This window comes from Boleophthalmus pectinirostris, unplaced genomic scaffold, assembly GCF_026225935.1.
Source record: "Boleophthalmus pectinirostris isolate CB_2022bp ecotype Guang Dong unplaced genomic scaffold, ASM2622593v1 HiC_scaffold_9, whole genome shotgun sequence".
In the NCBI taxonomy this organism is placed as follows: Eukaryota; Metazoa; Chordata; class Actinopteri; order Gobiiformes; family Gobiidae; genus Boleophthalmus; species Boleophthalmus pectinirostris.
The window spans coordinates 8,951,715-8,967,576 of NW_026571541.1; the positions used below are offsets into that span (position 1 = coordinate 8,951,715).

At 37.5% G+C, this 15,862-nt stretch overlaps 1 protein-coding gene across 3 annotated transcripts in view; it reads right to left on the reverse strand.

Moving 5' to 3' along the window:
- The window catches only part of pik3cb (phosphatidylinositol-4,5-bisphosphate 3-kinase, catalytic subunit beta), a 116,964-nt gene that overhangs the window by 39,002 nt on the left and 62,100 nt on the right, over nucleotides 1–15,862 (reverse strand). For all 3 annotated transcript variants that reach the window (XM_020917491.2, XM_055148095.1, XM_055148096.1), the window contains exons 3-5: nucleotides 11,787–11,982; nucleotides 5,662–5,890; nucleotides 2,179–2,408 (exon numbers count right to left, since the gene is read on the reverse strand). In XM_020917491.2, coding sequence (XP_020773150.1) covers nucleotides 2,179–2,408; nucleotides 5,662–5,890; nucleotides 11,787–11,942 — 615 coding nt within the window. In that variant the 5' untranslated portion in view covers nucleotides 11,943–11,982. The remainder of the gene's footprint in view (nucleotides 1–2,178; nucleotides 2,409–5,661; nucleotides 5,891–11,786; nucleotides 11,983–15,862) is intronic.

A 15,862-nucleotide genomic window follows, 5' to 3' on the forward strand; every position in this document is an offset into this window, starting at 1 on the left:
CCTACAGTCAAGCAAACAAATTCTAATGCTGTGAGATCAGACAGTTTCCACAAAGTAAAACCGTCTGATAAATCAGGCTAATGTTTAATGGGGTTGTGCAATTAATACAAAAACTAAATGAATTGTGAGCTTTGGTTTTGATTTGGTCTTGGTCTGGTCTTTTATTAAGCAGTGACCAATCTTGTGGAAGAAAAAGTATGTAGTTTGGAGGCTTTTTTTCATTATGGTATTTGAGTTTAGAATCATTTTTGTTATTTATAGGGGTGGGACAAGACCAAATTTCACAAGATAAGGCAAGACAAAAGAATGAGAAAGTTTTTAGATAATGTATAACACTCAAGTTAATAATTTTGGCCTAAAAGGTTTTGATTCATTTTATTAAATTATTTTGTTGTCATGGCAGCACTGCTCCTTGGAACTTCCCAAGAGGTGTAACTCTCCAGCAGTTAAACCCTTTTTTGTCCAATCCAAATGTAAACTCATGTGGAAAAAATCTCACAAGGTCATTTTTCACATGTGTGCACTACCCTGTCTCACAAGACCTCGTCCCATCCCTCGTTATTTATATTTATATTGAATCAACAACTGAGATTAATTAATACGGAGGCCCAACCTCATTCCTGTACCAATTATTTCAATTCTACAAAAGAGCACACTTAAAAACTATGATTCATCTAATCTCTACTTGACATTTCATATATATTACATACAGCAGGATTAACCTGGTTTATTCTCCAGTAATTGATTCGTCATACAAACATAATGTATACCAGGGCTGGGACATATCACATTACTCATAATATATTGTCTTTTTCTTTGGGGACAATAACAAATTTGAAGATCTCAGTGTAACATCCAGTGCATCTTATTTTCCTCTCTGGAGAATAGGCGGACAAAGATTGTGGCTAATTATGTCTAAATTACGTCTAAAGCAGCTTAAAGGGCCCATATTATGCTATTTTCTGATCTATGTGATAATGTTGTTTCCTCATCAAAAACATACCCCGAGTTGAGTTTTTCTTTCTTTTTTCCCCCCACAAACTGGACACACTTTTTTCCATCTTGTGATGTCATGTGATAATACAGGATGTGCTCCACTCTGTTTTTCTGTTTTCTGTTTTTAAACTCCATACACCTTCACAGCAATAATTTGGCTAATTTCAGAACTGGAATTGCCAATCTCTGCTGAACAAAAGCTTAAAGGTTGCCGTTAACTTGAAAACTACCATATTTTTAGTCGCACCAGAGTATAAGTCGCACTTTTTTGGGGATAATTTACTTTATAAAATCAGGGACCAGGAACTGACATGAAAGGCAAGTTATAGTAACAACATTAGAATAAAGAACAACAGGCTGAATAGGCGTCTGATATGTTAACGTAACATATTAACAGTTATTCAGATAACTATAGCATAAACAACGTAAGTTTACCAAACCCTCGATCTCTCTCCAAATCACTAAATCCATTGAATCCATTGGATTTTTCATCCTCTGTGTCACTTCTGAGCTTCTGTCACTGAAGTCCAGGCTTTGTCAATCCAGCCAATGACTTCCTGGAAAGTTGCATGGTGCACCCTCCTTGTTACCGTGAAGCTGTGTTTCTCAGTCCCCGCTTTCCGCCAGTCTCTCACAAGTTTCTCGCTTACTCCAAACTTTCTTTCTCCTGCACGATTACTGTTTTCTGCTGCATATTTCTTTATTATTTATTTATATACATATTTATTTATTTAGAAAACTGATACATAAGCATAGAGAGCCCTCTCGCAGCTGTCAGTCTGAAAATTTTAATATATAAGTCACACTGGAGTATAAGTCGCAGGACCACCCAAACCATGAAAAAAGTGCGACTTATAGTCCAAAAAATATGGTACTTCACGCTTGATGACATCACAAGGTGGAAAAGAGCATTTTGAGTTTTGGAGATGTAGACAGGCTAATAATTAAGGGTTATTCAAACATGTGAATGAACAAAAACACAACTCCGTGTATAGAATATAGACTGGACACGTCAAAGCAATATCACATGACCACTCTGAGTGAGAACTTGAAACTCTCAGAAAATGAAAAACTAAACCTTGGCCTGAAAAAATAATCTGATTACAATAAATAAAAATTTTGACCCACCACTGACAGACTGATTGACCAAAGAACTACAGCCTTATTAGAAGACGTACTGACCGGTGACTGTTCGAAGTGCATGGTCACTTTGAGGTCTCCGGTGCGGTCTGAGACTCCATTGACTTGTTCCGGTCCTGGTCCGATCTCTGGCTGCTGGGAGAAGGACGCCTGCAGCCACTCAGTGCAGCTCATCATCTGCACCTTCTGCATCCTCTCCTCACTCAGTCTGAACATCTTACTGCGGAAGTCCTTCACCTCCTGGTCGTTTATGGCGTCCAGCTCATGGAGACCTGAAATGACAACAGCACGTCAATAGATCAGGGTCGGGTGGTGTAAAGATTGGTGGTTTATTTTGAAGGGGAGGGTTGCCAGTGCAGGGCTGGTGTAAATACATTCACTGTACATGTTTAGCTTTTAAAGTGACTATGTGCATGGCAAACTAAATGATGGAAAAGAAACATTCATCTGTATGAGCGTTTATTCAGCTAAGGCTCCTATAGATAATTAAACAGCACTGAATTCACAATTAAATCAAGGTCTAATTTTTACGTTATTTTGCTGCATGCCCTTTTTTATTCTATAATAGTTTATTTTTATTCATTGTTTTCTGTTGCACCATAATGACCAAGCATGTTCCTAGTTTGTGAATTTTTTACACTGACAATAGGCTCTATTCACGATTATGTCACAAACCAGGAGACGTTTGGAAACATGCGATGACAACTTTGTCCGCGGTAGTAAATCTGACAAAATCTACTAAAAATTAGAAAATGGCTCAGTTTTATTCATCTCCATGTCATTGTAGCGTTCCGTTATGTTCGGCTAATCTAAATTACAACCATACCTCAGTTTTCATCATTTCTCCACTGACACACAACTTCGAGCGCACTGGTACATGCGATTAGAAGAGACGAGGCGCCAAATTCAAAATGATTCCAAACAGCACATACATATGCAGTATACATTTTACCACTGATCACATTTACTTCAGTGGGTTTTATCACAGACGGTTGGTGAGCTCAGTGTCGGTAACTACACCAGAAGTTGTCGTCGCATGTTTCCAAACGTCTTCCTGGTTTGTAACGAAAGCGTGAATATGGCTTATGACAATACAACTTATTCAGATTATGAGTTAGTGTGACAGTAAATGGAGATTTAAAGTGTGTATGAGATGTTTTTATGAATTAAATTTGATGTGATGGTACCTGTTTTTACCCTAATCAGGAAGAAATTTGCCAAAAAAAATTGAAAAATGTTGAAAATGACAAAAAACAAACAGTTATTTAACTAAAAAAATTGATGTTAGCTTAAAAATGTCCTCCCCCCTCCTTTTTTTTATTTTTTTTATTTTTTAATAACATGTTAAGCTAACACTATTTCAGTCCTCTAAAGCTGTAGCTTAGTTCACTTGAAAGCACGTACGGAAATGCATTGGATTCTTGTACCAGTGTTATAAGTTCATATTTCAGTCTACAAAGCCAGGCATAAGACTCAAAGAATAACATCTGGATTTAATGTGTTCAAAGTAGTATTCCAGTGTTAAACATTCATGGGCTGACTGGACAACCCAGAAAGTACAGTGGTAATGTCAATAGTTTGTATTTTTAATGAGACACTTGCCCTTTTACAGTTATAGTTAAGGTTACAGTACGTTTACAGTGTTCATAATATTTTTACAGTAAGGTCACAGTAAGAAACTCAAACCCGACTGACATGGGATCTCCAGAAAGTTACATACTGTACCTTTAAATTGGTTCATGTTTGCATTTTCATTATTACATGCAATCATTTTGATACCAGTCTCTTGCTATTTTTGCTACTTATTTTTAATGTATTATCACCATTTATATTGTTGCTCTTGGCTATTATAACATATTGTGATCTGTGAGCTACTGTCCAAATAATTTCGCTTGTGAATCAATTAAGTTTTCTAGAGTCTAAATCTAAACATGTAATATATTTTCCAATGAATTTGTACACAGTTTCAACATGATTTCTTACGCCTAATGGTAGTGGCAGAGTGGGCCTTACAGTGCAAAGGATCAATCGTACTTGCTGCTCTAAAAGGCTGAATCCTCATTGGAGATAACACAAAGTGACAGGTGATGGGAAACTTATCAGAAACTCGTCAAGACAATCTTCACGCTCTGATATCAGGCAGCGGAGACGAGACAGGGGCCAGACAGAGAGACCAGGTGTGATGTTGGAATGTGCTGATGGAGACTTGCCTAACAGAAGAGCACTGAGCCCTGATATGACCTGTTAACACTGATGATAATATGAACGTAATGTTCTGATCTATGTTATAATGTTTCCTCATCACAAACATACCTCAAGTTGTGTTGTTTCTTTCACACATGTTTAAAGCACCAATCCTGCATATTTAACATTAGGCTTTCTACTCTCAAGCAGAAAACACTCTGTTCTACTTTGTTATGTCATGTGGTAATACAGTGCCCCATAATTTCAGGCCTGGAATTGCCTCTCTGTACTGAACCAAAGGTAAAAGGTAGCAGTTAACTTGAAAACTACCACTACATGAGATCACTAGGTGGAACAGATCATTTTGAGCTTAGAGTTTTGGAGATGTAGACAGACTAATAATAATGGATTACTCAAACATGTGTGAATGAAACAAAACACAACTCTGGACATGTTTTTGATGAGGTAACAACATTTTAACATGTCTAAAAGCTCGAGAGTGTCAGTTTTGTGAAATATAAGACCTTTAAAACTACCACAAATCCCTGTAATATGGTGAACCAAATTTTCGACTATTTCTGACCTTGCAGCTCAAGTGGGACTACATAGTGTTTCGTTTTAGTTAATTCCATGCGTGTTAGTGAAGTGTGCTCTAAGGCCTGTTTACACGAGAACGCTGGCTTATAAAAACAACAAAATATTTTATCGGAAGTGCCTTTCTTTTAGACAGTGATGGTGTTTTTGGGGCTTAAAAATGCAAAAATCTGAAACCACCCTCCAGAGTAAAAAAGTTGAATACTCTCCACCGTAGCATTTCTGTCTACACTGCCAAAGACGCAAAACTCTGATCAGATCTGCTCACGTCGTGTACGCGTTTACGCCACATACATCACCACCTAGCGTCACCACCTGGCATGCATACCCAATCGAATTTCACACACTTTTGCGTCACCGTATGCATGCAGATTTTTTCCCGAAAACGCTCATCTAAACGCGGAGTAAAAAGTGAAGACACGAAGCCACCTTTGCGTCTTCTGTTCAGACCGTCATCAACCTAAGGCTACGTTTATATGATGACTGTGTGGAACTTGATTGGGTATGCATACCAGGCGGATAGGTGGTGATGTATGTGACCAGAGTTTTGCGTCTCGGGCAGTGTAGATGGAAACTCTATGGCGAAGTGTATTCAACTTTTCCACTCTGGAGGGTGGTTTCAGATTTTGGCATTTTTAAAGCCCCAAAAACGCCGTCACAGTGTAAACGAAAGGCACTTCTGATAAAATATTGTCGTTTTTACCTCTGAGCGTTCTGGTGTAAACTGAGCTGGATTTTGCTGCTCACCTTTCCCAATGAGCACCCCAATCTTGGAGTCCAGCAGTCTCTCAGCTCTGCCACAGTTGCGCGTGATGAGTTTGAGGACCGGTAAAAAGGGTCGGACGTCGCAGAGTCTTCTCGTCTCATCCTCCAGCTCCTCGTGCACGGCTTCCTGGTTCACACACTCAAACATGTGGCTCTCCATCTCCCCCAGGGCCGAGAAGAGGGGGAAGGACTGTGCCTGCTTCCATAAGAGCTGAAACACACAAAACAACGCACTGTGTAAAAGGTCAAGCCAAAACCACAACAGCTTTTGGTAATAGCAGTTTTATAGCCCTGGTTTACTCAGTACAAATGAATGTTAATCAATAGTAATGCTTGGCGCCAATGATTTTGAGATACATCATATAACTGCACCCACTAGTGATATTTTAAAGATAAAAGATTAAAGATTTTATTTGTCTAATGGGGAAATTTCATGGTTGCGACACAAAATTAAAGAACAGTAAAAGAATAGAAAGCAACAAGATGAATAACTGTAAAAATAGACCTAAATCTAACCAATCAAACACTATTAGAAATACTTTGAATGTAGTTAAGACACAAAGGGAGTAAAAATGCAACATTGTACAAGTGATAATAGAGGAGGGTCACATTTCAAACCCGATCTCTGTCCTAAAGAAAAGGCTTGATATTTGATACCAATTTTGATACCACAATGATATAACACACTTAAAATTTTTACACACATAATGCTATTTCCAACACAAAGTAGTACTATTTTCTTCTTTATTATTATGAAGTGTTAATACAAGTTTTGATAGAGATGATGATTCTATTCAAGTTCTGATTCTGCTTAAAGGTGCACTATGTAACTTTTTGTTTGGGGGTCCATCGCCTACTTGTTTGTATGACAGGATGACATTAAACAGCTCTACTTTACATTTATTCAATTACACGTGGTTTTATAGCTCAAAAATATCTAGAAAAAACAGGCATTCTGACTGTATGCGGGGTTGCCTCTCCACAGATCTGACTTGTAACCTGGTTTGGTTTGTTCTCCGTGAAAATAGAAAGTTTTAGTGCCATACTGTGAAACATTGGAGAGAAAGCAATATCTCCTCCATTGAGTAATGCATTTGACAAACCATCCATCAGAAACGTTACACAATGAACCTTTGAGTAATTTCTTCCGTATCGACACTTCAAATTAGTGCCTGGGTTTGATATTAGCATAAGAGTGCGTTCACACTTCCACCATGTTAAAATTAAAATTAAACTCAACCCAAGACTAAAACAGGACCAAACCAAACTTACATCAGAATTAAACTGGGCTCAAACAAGTAAAAGTGTGATAAACGCACCCTTAATATTAATATCACACCTAAAACTATTTCTATACCTTTTCTTTTCTGTTAGTGTAAAAAACAAACAAAAATAAAAATAAAATAAACAGTTTGAATGCCTAAGACATTATTGACCAGTTAACTGACTTAAAAGGTACACTGCGCAACTTTTTTGGTGGAGGGTGCATCACCTAGCCTGATTCACCAGACGGTTTCACTTCGTAGAAACCGTCTGACCTCACAGTGTTCGAATTTGTTCGCTCGACAGTAGGCGGGTACTTTTTTTTAAAATTTAACCAATCGCTGCTATTTGGTCGTGACATATGTAATGTGCTGCTAATGGGGCTAACTGGTATATTAAGCTTTTCCCAAATCCCGTAGGAAGAAGGGCAATAACGTCTTTCCCCTTGATAAAATTCACCAAACATTCTCTTTGTTGCAGATTTAAATCCTCGATCTTGGGAATCATTACCAGCACCGAATATATGGGTCTTCGCTGACTGGCTGGTGTCCGGACTCGCACTTCCGGGCTTCTTGCAAACCGTCTAGTTTATTCCAATCCCTGACCTAGTCGCTGGAGAAAAATTTAATTGAGTGGAGGGACTAGGCGGCACCAGCCTGGCTATCCATCACCTACTTGTCTCCATGGAGATGTTATATTTGCCTGGAATGTTCCACGGTATGACATAAAACATATCCATCTAGCATTTATTCATTTTGGGTGTTTCCATTGCTCAAAAATACAATAATTCCTTCAGTGACTAGGGGCGCCTCCCCACAGATCTGAACTGTAAAGTAGTGCAGTGCTATAACCTGCTTGTCTCCCTGTTGAGATAGGTTTCATCTATACTGTGGAACATTCTAGACAAGCAATAACATTTCCATGGAGACAAGAAATGTTATGCAGTGCACCTTTAACAATAGCCCTGAACCAGTGTGAATCTGTATCTGACACAGAGCACATCATGTTGTTTATAAAGTTTCCGACAAAAGATGTGCCTAAGGGTAAAGTACATGAACTGGAATTATTGGTTTCTGTTTCATTTCCTCGAAGTCTGGGGCTGGTCACATGCTCAGATTCACTTGTTTGGTTTAATATATTCTTGATTTCTTAAACATTTCTGTACAGTTTTCACCTCCAGATATAAAAGCTCTCACGTGGAAAACAAAACTGAATGACTGCCAGTGTACAGTCACGTGTACCAGAGCTGACAGGGTATTCGATTCAGTCGCTTTTTTCAAGGAATATTTTATTGAGATATTCTCAATAGGTCCAATATAATGCAGAACTGATTCTTGTGAACTTTAAGCCATGTTTCAATGTTGTTACCTCCTCAAAAACATACCTGGAGTTGTGTTGTTTCATTCACAAATGTTTGAGGAACCCTTTATTATTATTAGCCTGTCTGCATCTCCAAAGCTTAAAATGCTCTGGTCCACCTAGTGATGTCATGAAGCAGAAGTTTTGAAGTTAGCAGCTACCTTTACCTTTGGTGTAATAGAGATTGGCAGTTCCAGGGCTGAGATAATCCAAATGATTCTAGTGAAGGTGTATGGCAAGGGTCTCCCAAATGTAGCACACATGTAGTAGTAGTAGTAGTACAAGTAGCTCACCATGGGATTTCTGAATTATACATATTGCACTGAATAACTCAAAATTGACTGATAAAATGCCTTTTTTTTTGTAACTGTATAATTTTAATGCCTAATTTTGTGCACTGATAACTAGATAATGGGTTATGGTTTATAGACGTCTCACTGTATCTAATTTTCGGCTTGCCATGGCTCTTATATTTACAAAATTTCTGGTGACTGCTAAAATTAGTAGCTCTCTCGCATTTTTGTTTTACATAATGTAGCTCACAGGAGGAAAAAAGTCAGAGGCCTTAGTGTATGGAGTGTAAATACATGCTGGAGCACTTCCTGTATTGCCACATGACATCACAAGCTGGAACACAGTGCTTTCTGTTTGAAAGAAAAACTCTGCATAAATATGTAGGATTAGTGTATTAAACATGTGTGAATGAAACAAAGCACAACTTCAGATATGTTTGTGATCAGGAAACAGCAGAACATAGATCAGAAATAATATGGGCCCATTAATAAACAAACAAACAAACAAAAAAACATTCATGGTAGAGGGTTTGCAAAGGTTGCATTCCAGAAATGTTTCACAGTGTAAGATTATTTATCCCAATAGAGACAAGCAGATGATGCCACCATGCCAAGTTACAGGTCAAAGAATGCATATCTTTGAAGGTATTATTAACCGATAAAACACATGATACTGTGAAACATTCCTAGCAAAACAATTACATCTCCATGGACACAAGCAGATGGCAGCCCCTCAACCAGAAAAGTTACATAGTGCACCTTTAATTTTATAATGATAAATATAACAATTATGGATGTAACAATAACCGAAATATCGTGATATCTTATTGTCAAAAGTATTATCGTGGGCTGTCACAATATATCGAACTACGAATTAAGTTCTTTTGTTAAATGCATGGTTTTATAGTAGCAATGGCTAATAAACATCAGGAACTATATATCCCATGATTCATTTCAGCAGACAACATGAGTTTATATGTTTTTTACTTAAATTTTTGAGATTCTGACTAATAATTCACACCAAAATCTTGAAAAGGTATTTTAAAACCAAAAAAGCATCCTATCTACAAATATATCAGCCTCTCCAAAATATCGCAATAAATATCGTAGATGCATATTGTGATAATATCGTACTGAGAGGTTTGGATTTCATTACACCCCTAATAATGATACAATAGAATTAGTTTTTATTATGTTACACATTTCTCATTCTTGTAAAATCTTTTGAATTACTTTATGTACAAGTTCTACACATACACTATATATCAAAAGTTTGGACACGCTCTCATGCAAAGTCTTTCTTTTTCTTTATTTTTACTGAGAACTTAAACTATATTTAGTAAGGTAAAGTAAAGTAAGTACATTTTTTAACAAAGCAAAGGGTGGCTACTTTGACAATTGGAACATAAAAAACTTAGACAAACTTTATTGATCCACAAGGGAAATTATTTGAGTTTTTTCTTTTGCTACACAATTCCACATATTGTATTTCATATAGTTGATGCCTTCAGCCTGTAAACAAAAAGATAGTCGTAAAACTATGGGAAAAACACATGTATGGGGACGGTGTGTTCAAACATTTGACAAGTATGAACTCGCTTTGCCTCAATCCTGAAACAGTAAATCAGTCAATAAGAGCAATTATTTCTTTTTTAAACTTTCTCACACTCAAACATGCTTATAAACAATGCTACTATAGTCCCTAATGTCCAAAAGTCCCTCGAGACAGTGTGACCTCCGGTTCACAGGGTCAGCCCAGTCACTCACACATGATGTCATGAGCTAAAGCCGAGGCACAGAGACAAACAAAAACAATTATCTCACCACGGTAACAGGTCTGACTACAAACACTGAGAGAATGTCTAACCACCAGTGGGGATAGGGCTGTTACATCTGTCAGGGGAATGAAGACAATTTAGACAATTTATTAAAATGTAAAAAAAAAAAAAAAAAAATAAAAATATAATATATATATATATATATATATATATATATACACACTACAGTCAAAATTTTAGACTCACCCTCTGTGTTTTCTTTCTTTTTTCTGATACTTTCTACATTAATAGAGATACACATGGAAAACATCAAGTATATAAAGCAAAATATGTGGAAAAAAGTAAAATAACTACTAAATATTTTTTGACAAAGGTGTTCTAGATCAGGGGTTCTTAACATTTTCCATCTTGGGGCCCGACTTTTTCTGAATAAAGTAACCTGGGGCCCTACCTTATATTAAATGCATTATATTGTACTGATTGTGGGGGCCCCAAGGAGGTGGCCCCGGCCCTATGGTTAAGAATGACTGTTCTAGATGCATTTCTATGGGCAGAATTTTCAGCATTTACCATGGTGACTCAATGCAAAACATCAGAAAACACAGACAAAAATGTTTTAAGATAGTCTGAAAACTCAAGAAAAAGTATAAAATGGATTTATCTCACTTGTGGTTCCAACCAAAAAAGCTCTTTCTGGTCAGATTGTATTAAAAGTCTAATGTGAGTAACAGAGCTTCCAACAGAGTAGAGCTTTCAGTTACCTTCGTCTATGTATTCTTCAGCAAAATATCTATCTTTGTCATTTTGAGAGGCCTACTGGACCCACTTGTTTCAAATATATAAGACTACAAGAAGTAAACCCACAGTCTCTTTAATACATCAAGAATTCATTTGAAAGTGCTGCCTGTCAGACCTGCTTATGGTGGAATTTTAGCATACAAGTTACATCAGATTAAAAGGTCCTACATTACGCAAAACTCGTGAGCTTTAAACTATGTTAGAATGTTGTTACCTCATCAAAAACATACCGAGTGCTGCGTTTCATTCACACACGCTTGAGAAACTCTTTATTAATAGTCTGTCTACATGTCCGAAGCTCAAAATGCTCTGCTCCAACTAGTGATGTCATGACACAGTAGTTTAAATACTTTTTGTTCAGTAGAGATTAGCAATTCCAGGACTGAGATTATCCAAATGATTCTACTGAAGGTATATAGAGTTTAAAAACACAGTGGAGCACCTGTATCACCACATGACATCACAAGGTGGAACAGCCCGTTTTCAGTTAGACAGAAGAATAGTATAAATATGCATATGAATGAAACAAAACAACTCCAGGTATGTTTATGATTATAACAGATCAGAAAACAGCGTAATATGGACTCCAAGTAATCACACTAGTGCAGGTACTGACCAGTTTGATGTGTTGTATGGTGGCCTCTCGTGGCACCTCCATCTGGATGTAAATTCCAGTGGGCAGCAGGAAGTCCACAGTGATGTGGGACGGAGCATGCCCGGACAGGGGCGAGTGTGCCCATATGTCCACCAGGTCTGTCATGGCAGGAGGCATGGCACAGAGCAGCAGCAGCACGCACTTCAACCATAAGGACCTGAACAGAGAGCAGACACAGGATATGTGTTAGAAAAGGGAAACAATAGTGAGGTGCAAAGTATCTGACATCGGGATACACTGATCTGAAAAAATGGGGAGATTTTTGACATTACATGAGAAAAGTTTGAGTTGTAAAGAGTTGAATAACTAACTTCTATAGTTAATTGACCTGCTACTGGTAACAGATATTGACATTCATATCTTTAACATGTACTGAAAAATGTGTTGGATCAGGTATCAGCTTCCAAACATCGGTTCAGTCAATATCCTGCTTAGGCATATAATTAATGGTAGCAGTTGGCCCAGAAAGTCTTAAATTAAATGTTTTATTAACACAGAGTTGTCCTGTAGTTACTTTCAGAATAAATGTTAGCCACATAACAAATTTGAATCAGTTCTGTCTAGGGATGGGCATTCGATGAAATTTTCCTAATCGATCGTCGGAAGAATTAACGATCGATTATCGATTAATCATTAACGTTTTTATATTAAAATGATCATCATTATTATTACTATCTGCACTACTAATGTGCATAAATAAATTCAACTTAACAACATATAAACATAACGACTCTAGAGCCACATCAATCCGTTTGACATTATTATGTGTTTAATTCAGTTTTGCGCAACTCTCACAGAAGCGAAACTTAAAACCGCATCGCTAATTTGCATGAACTCAGCGAAGATAAAACTACAGCTCTTGTGTCGCTGATGTGGTCAATTTCTGTTGGATTAAAAGACATGACTCAGTGGAATACAGGTTAGTGTGACCAGATTTGCATTTGTCAAAACCAGGACACTGTACGGGGGGAGGGAGGTGGGGACTCGTCATCAACATTGCGCGACTCTCACCTGGCAAAACTTTTTCCCACTGGACACCGAAACATATGTTCCTGCTTTGTGCACTGTGCACATGGCCTCCCAGTTGTCCCGAACGCAACGGAAAGTGTGGAATTTCTTGTAGAAATCATCATTAAATACGCATTTGTGCTTCGTACCGAAGCACAAACGCGTACTGCAGACTGACCGAGTGTTTGTGTTTGCTCACTCCTTCTGAGTGCAGAGAGACACATGTACTGACCCTGTTTGGTCATGCTACGCACAGCAACCTGCATTCGGTTTGTCGATAAAAATTAACGTAATCGATGAAATTCTTAATGATCAATTATCGATTAATCGATTAATCATGCCCATCCCTAGTTCTGTCTTAATTTTTGTTTAAAAGGTATTGGTTGATATTGGATATTGGCAGATGCTTAAAGCTGTAGTATTAGAATTGATTTCGGAACTGAAAAAGATGGATCGGTGCATCTCTTTCTGAAAACCATCACATTTTAAGACAATCCAATCATGGCCACATATATGAAATGATTCACATTAGAGAGACATGCTACAAACTCCAAAATATGGAGTTAATATGATTAACAGATTCTGGTACTGGACCACGCTTCAATGTCCTCTCCAGCCAACCACAGCTTAGCCCAACCATGCCTTCTATTACCCAGAAGCCCAAAATAAAATCTTTAAATATAAATAAATATCGTTATTGTACTCCATTGTTGTGGCATGGTCCTTGCTAGTGAACAAATCATTAAACCATTTGAGCTGATGCAAATATTTAGACAATAATGGCCTCTGCAAAGAACTACATATCCTCTTTTCTGGATAAATATTGTTGTACCTATAGTTTAGACCTCTGCAAAAGATATTCTGAAATGTATAGGATTCTAGTATTAGTTTACCAGCTCATATTTCAGTCTTCTCTCAAATGTAAATGCTACTGGAGTTCTTAACAATAGGCACTCTAATCCTACTTTTTAAAGGTTCAATGTGTCTTTTCTGGTGCATCCTATGGCGATATTGCCTGAAATGTTCCACAGTATGGCATTCCACTTATCCTCTCTACAGGGACAGCAAGTGACACCACAGGGCCAAGACATCAGTTCTGTCGAGAGGCGAGCACATTCACAGTAAGAATGCAAATTTTTAAGTCAATAAAAACCCATGTTATTGAGGAAATACAAGACTGATATGTTTAATGTACCAGGGTAAACAATAATATCACCATGGAGACGAGCAGGTGGTGAGCCCTCTACTAGAAAAGTTGGACTTGTTAAAAAGAAACTGCAACTACTGTAGATATTTTCCCCCGAAATTATGTAAACACATTCCAGACTACATCCAAGTATTGTAAAAACGTGGAGTCTTGGCCAGCCATGCAAAACATTTAATATAGTAAAGGATTACACAAATAATACAACCTTTGACTGTGTTCATAAATGTGTCCGTGAGTACACAATATATTTAAAACAGGGATCAAAAAGTATTTGCCTATCAGAAAAAATGCTCCATTTTGCATAGACAAATCATGCAATAGATGGATGAAACAACGCGTGTATATTTTCTTTCCAGTGGTGGGGAACTTTTAGATTTTTTTTTTTTTTAACAGCAAAGAGTTGAATACTTAACTTCTATCGAGGGTTGCTATTTATTTTTTGCAGTTAACTACATAAAGTATACAACAAGTATTCTCTGTTATCGTTTATCGCAATATTTTTCTGTAGCCATATATCGTGATTGGAAATGCGTTCTTGACAGTCCTACATGTAACCACTTGTTTTTCCTGACTGTGGGACATTCATATCTTTAACATGTGCTCATATTTCTGTGTAAAATGCTGACACGGTCCTTCATATGTGATGTATTGCCATGAGGTCCCCACAGTGGCAGCAGCGTGCAGTGTGCAGAGGGCACGGAGAGTCCGGTGGATTAGACTTGGGTCGGAGCCAGGACTCAGAGGAATGCCCACTAAGCAAACAGAACAAAAGGTCAGCCTCTCATGTAGCAGCTCCCACAATGAAACCGCTCACTTATATACTGATACTAAATGGAAGACTACAGAGGTATAAGTATATGTATGTACGATATACTGGGATGAAGTCTTACAGAGCAGGTGTGGAAAATGAATGCTTTTTAGGTAGAACTGTTTTGAGGGCAAGACAATTCCTACTGTGATCTGTTATTTTCCTCTTCAGAAACATATCTGGGGTTGTGTTTTGTTTCATTCACACATGTTTAACACACAAATCCTGCATATTTAGGCTGAGTTCGTCCCTCAAACAGAAAACTCTCTGTTCCACCTTGTGATGTCATGTGGTAATAAATTCCATAAACCTTTACGAGAGTAATTCGGATAATTTCAGTCATGTAATTGCCAATCTAATCTACTAAACAAAAGGTAAAGTGTAGTTGTTAACTTGAAAATTACTGCTTCATGACATCACAAGGTGGAACAGAGCATTTAGAGCTTTGGAGATGTAGACAGACTAATAATAAAGAGTTACTCAAGCATGTGTGACTGAAACAAAATTTAACTCTGGATACATTTTTGATTAGATAACAATATTCTAATACAGCTAAAAGCTGCATAATATAGGACCTTTAAATAAATAAAATATTGTGTATCAGTTCACAATGTGGGCTTCAAATTTAAAATAAATCTTATTTTGGATGATACTTTTGCAGTTACTGTAATAGTTTTATCTCCTGAGATCTTGGGTCAACTCTAGTTTAACACACATTGCTTTGAAATGATCAAAAATATGGGCTAGGACAAGGTTTTTCAAACAGTGATACATCATCTTCCACTGGTGGTCCCAAGCTCCTTCAGGTGGTACAAGGACAGTTCCTAAATTTGTTGCTTTGCTGGATTTAAAGTTCACTCTATCCACTGTTTCGTCCTCCTTTGTATAATCTCTTGTTTAGAACTCCAGTGCAAGTGATGTAGTCCACTTTTAGACCTGGTTTAGCCCTAGATTAGACCCAGCCCTGCTTTGAATGAATGAATGTTTACTCGGACAGTAGAATAGAAAAACATA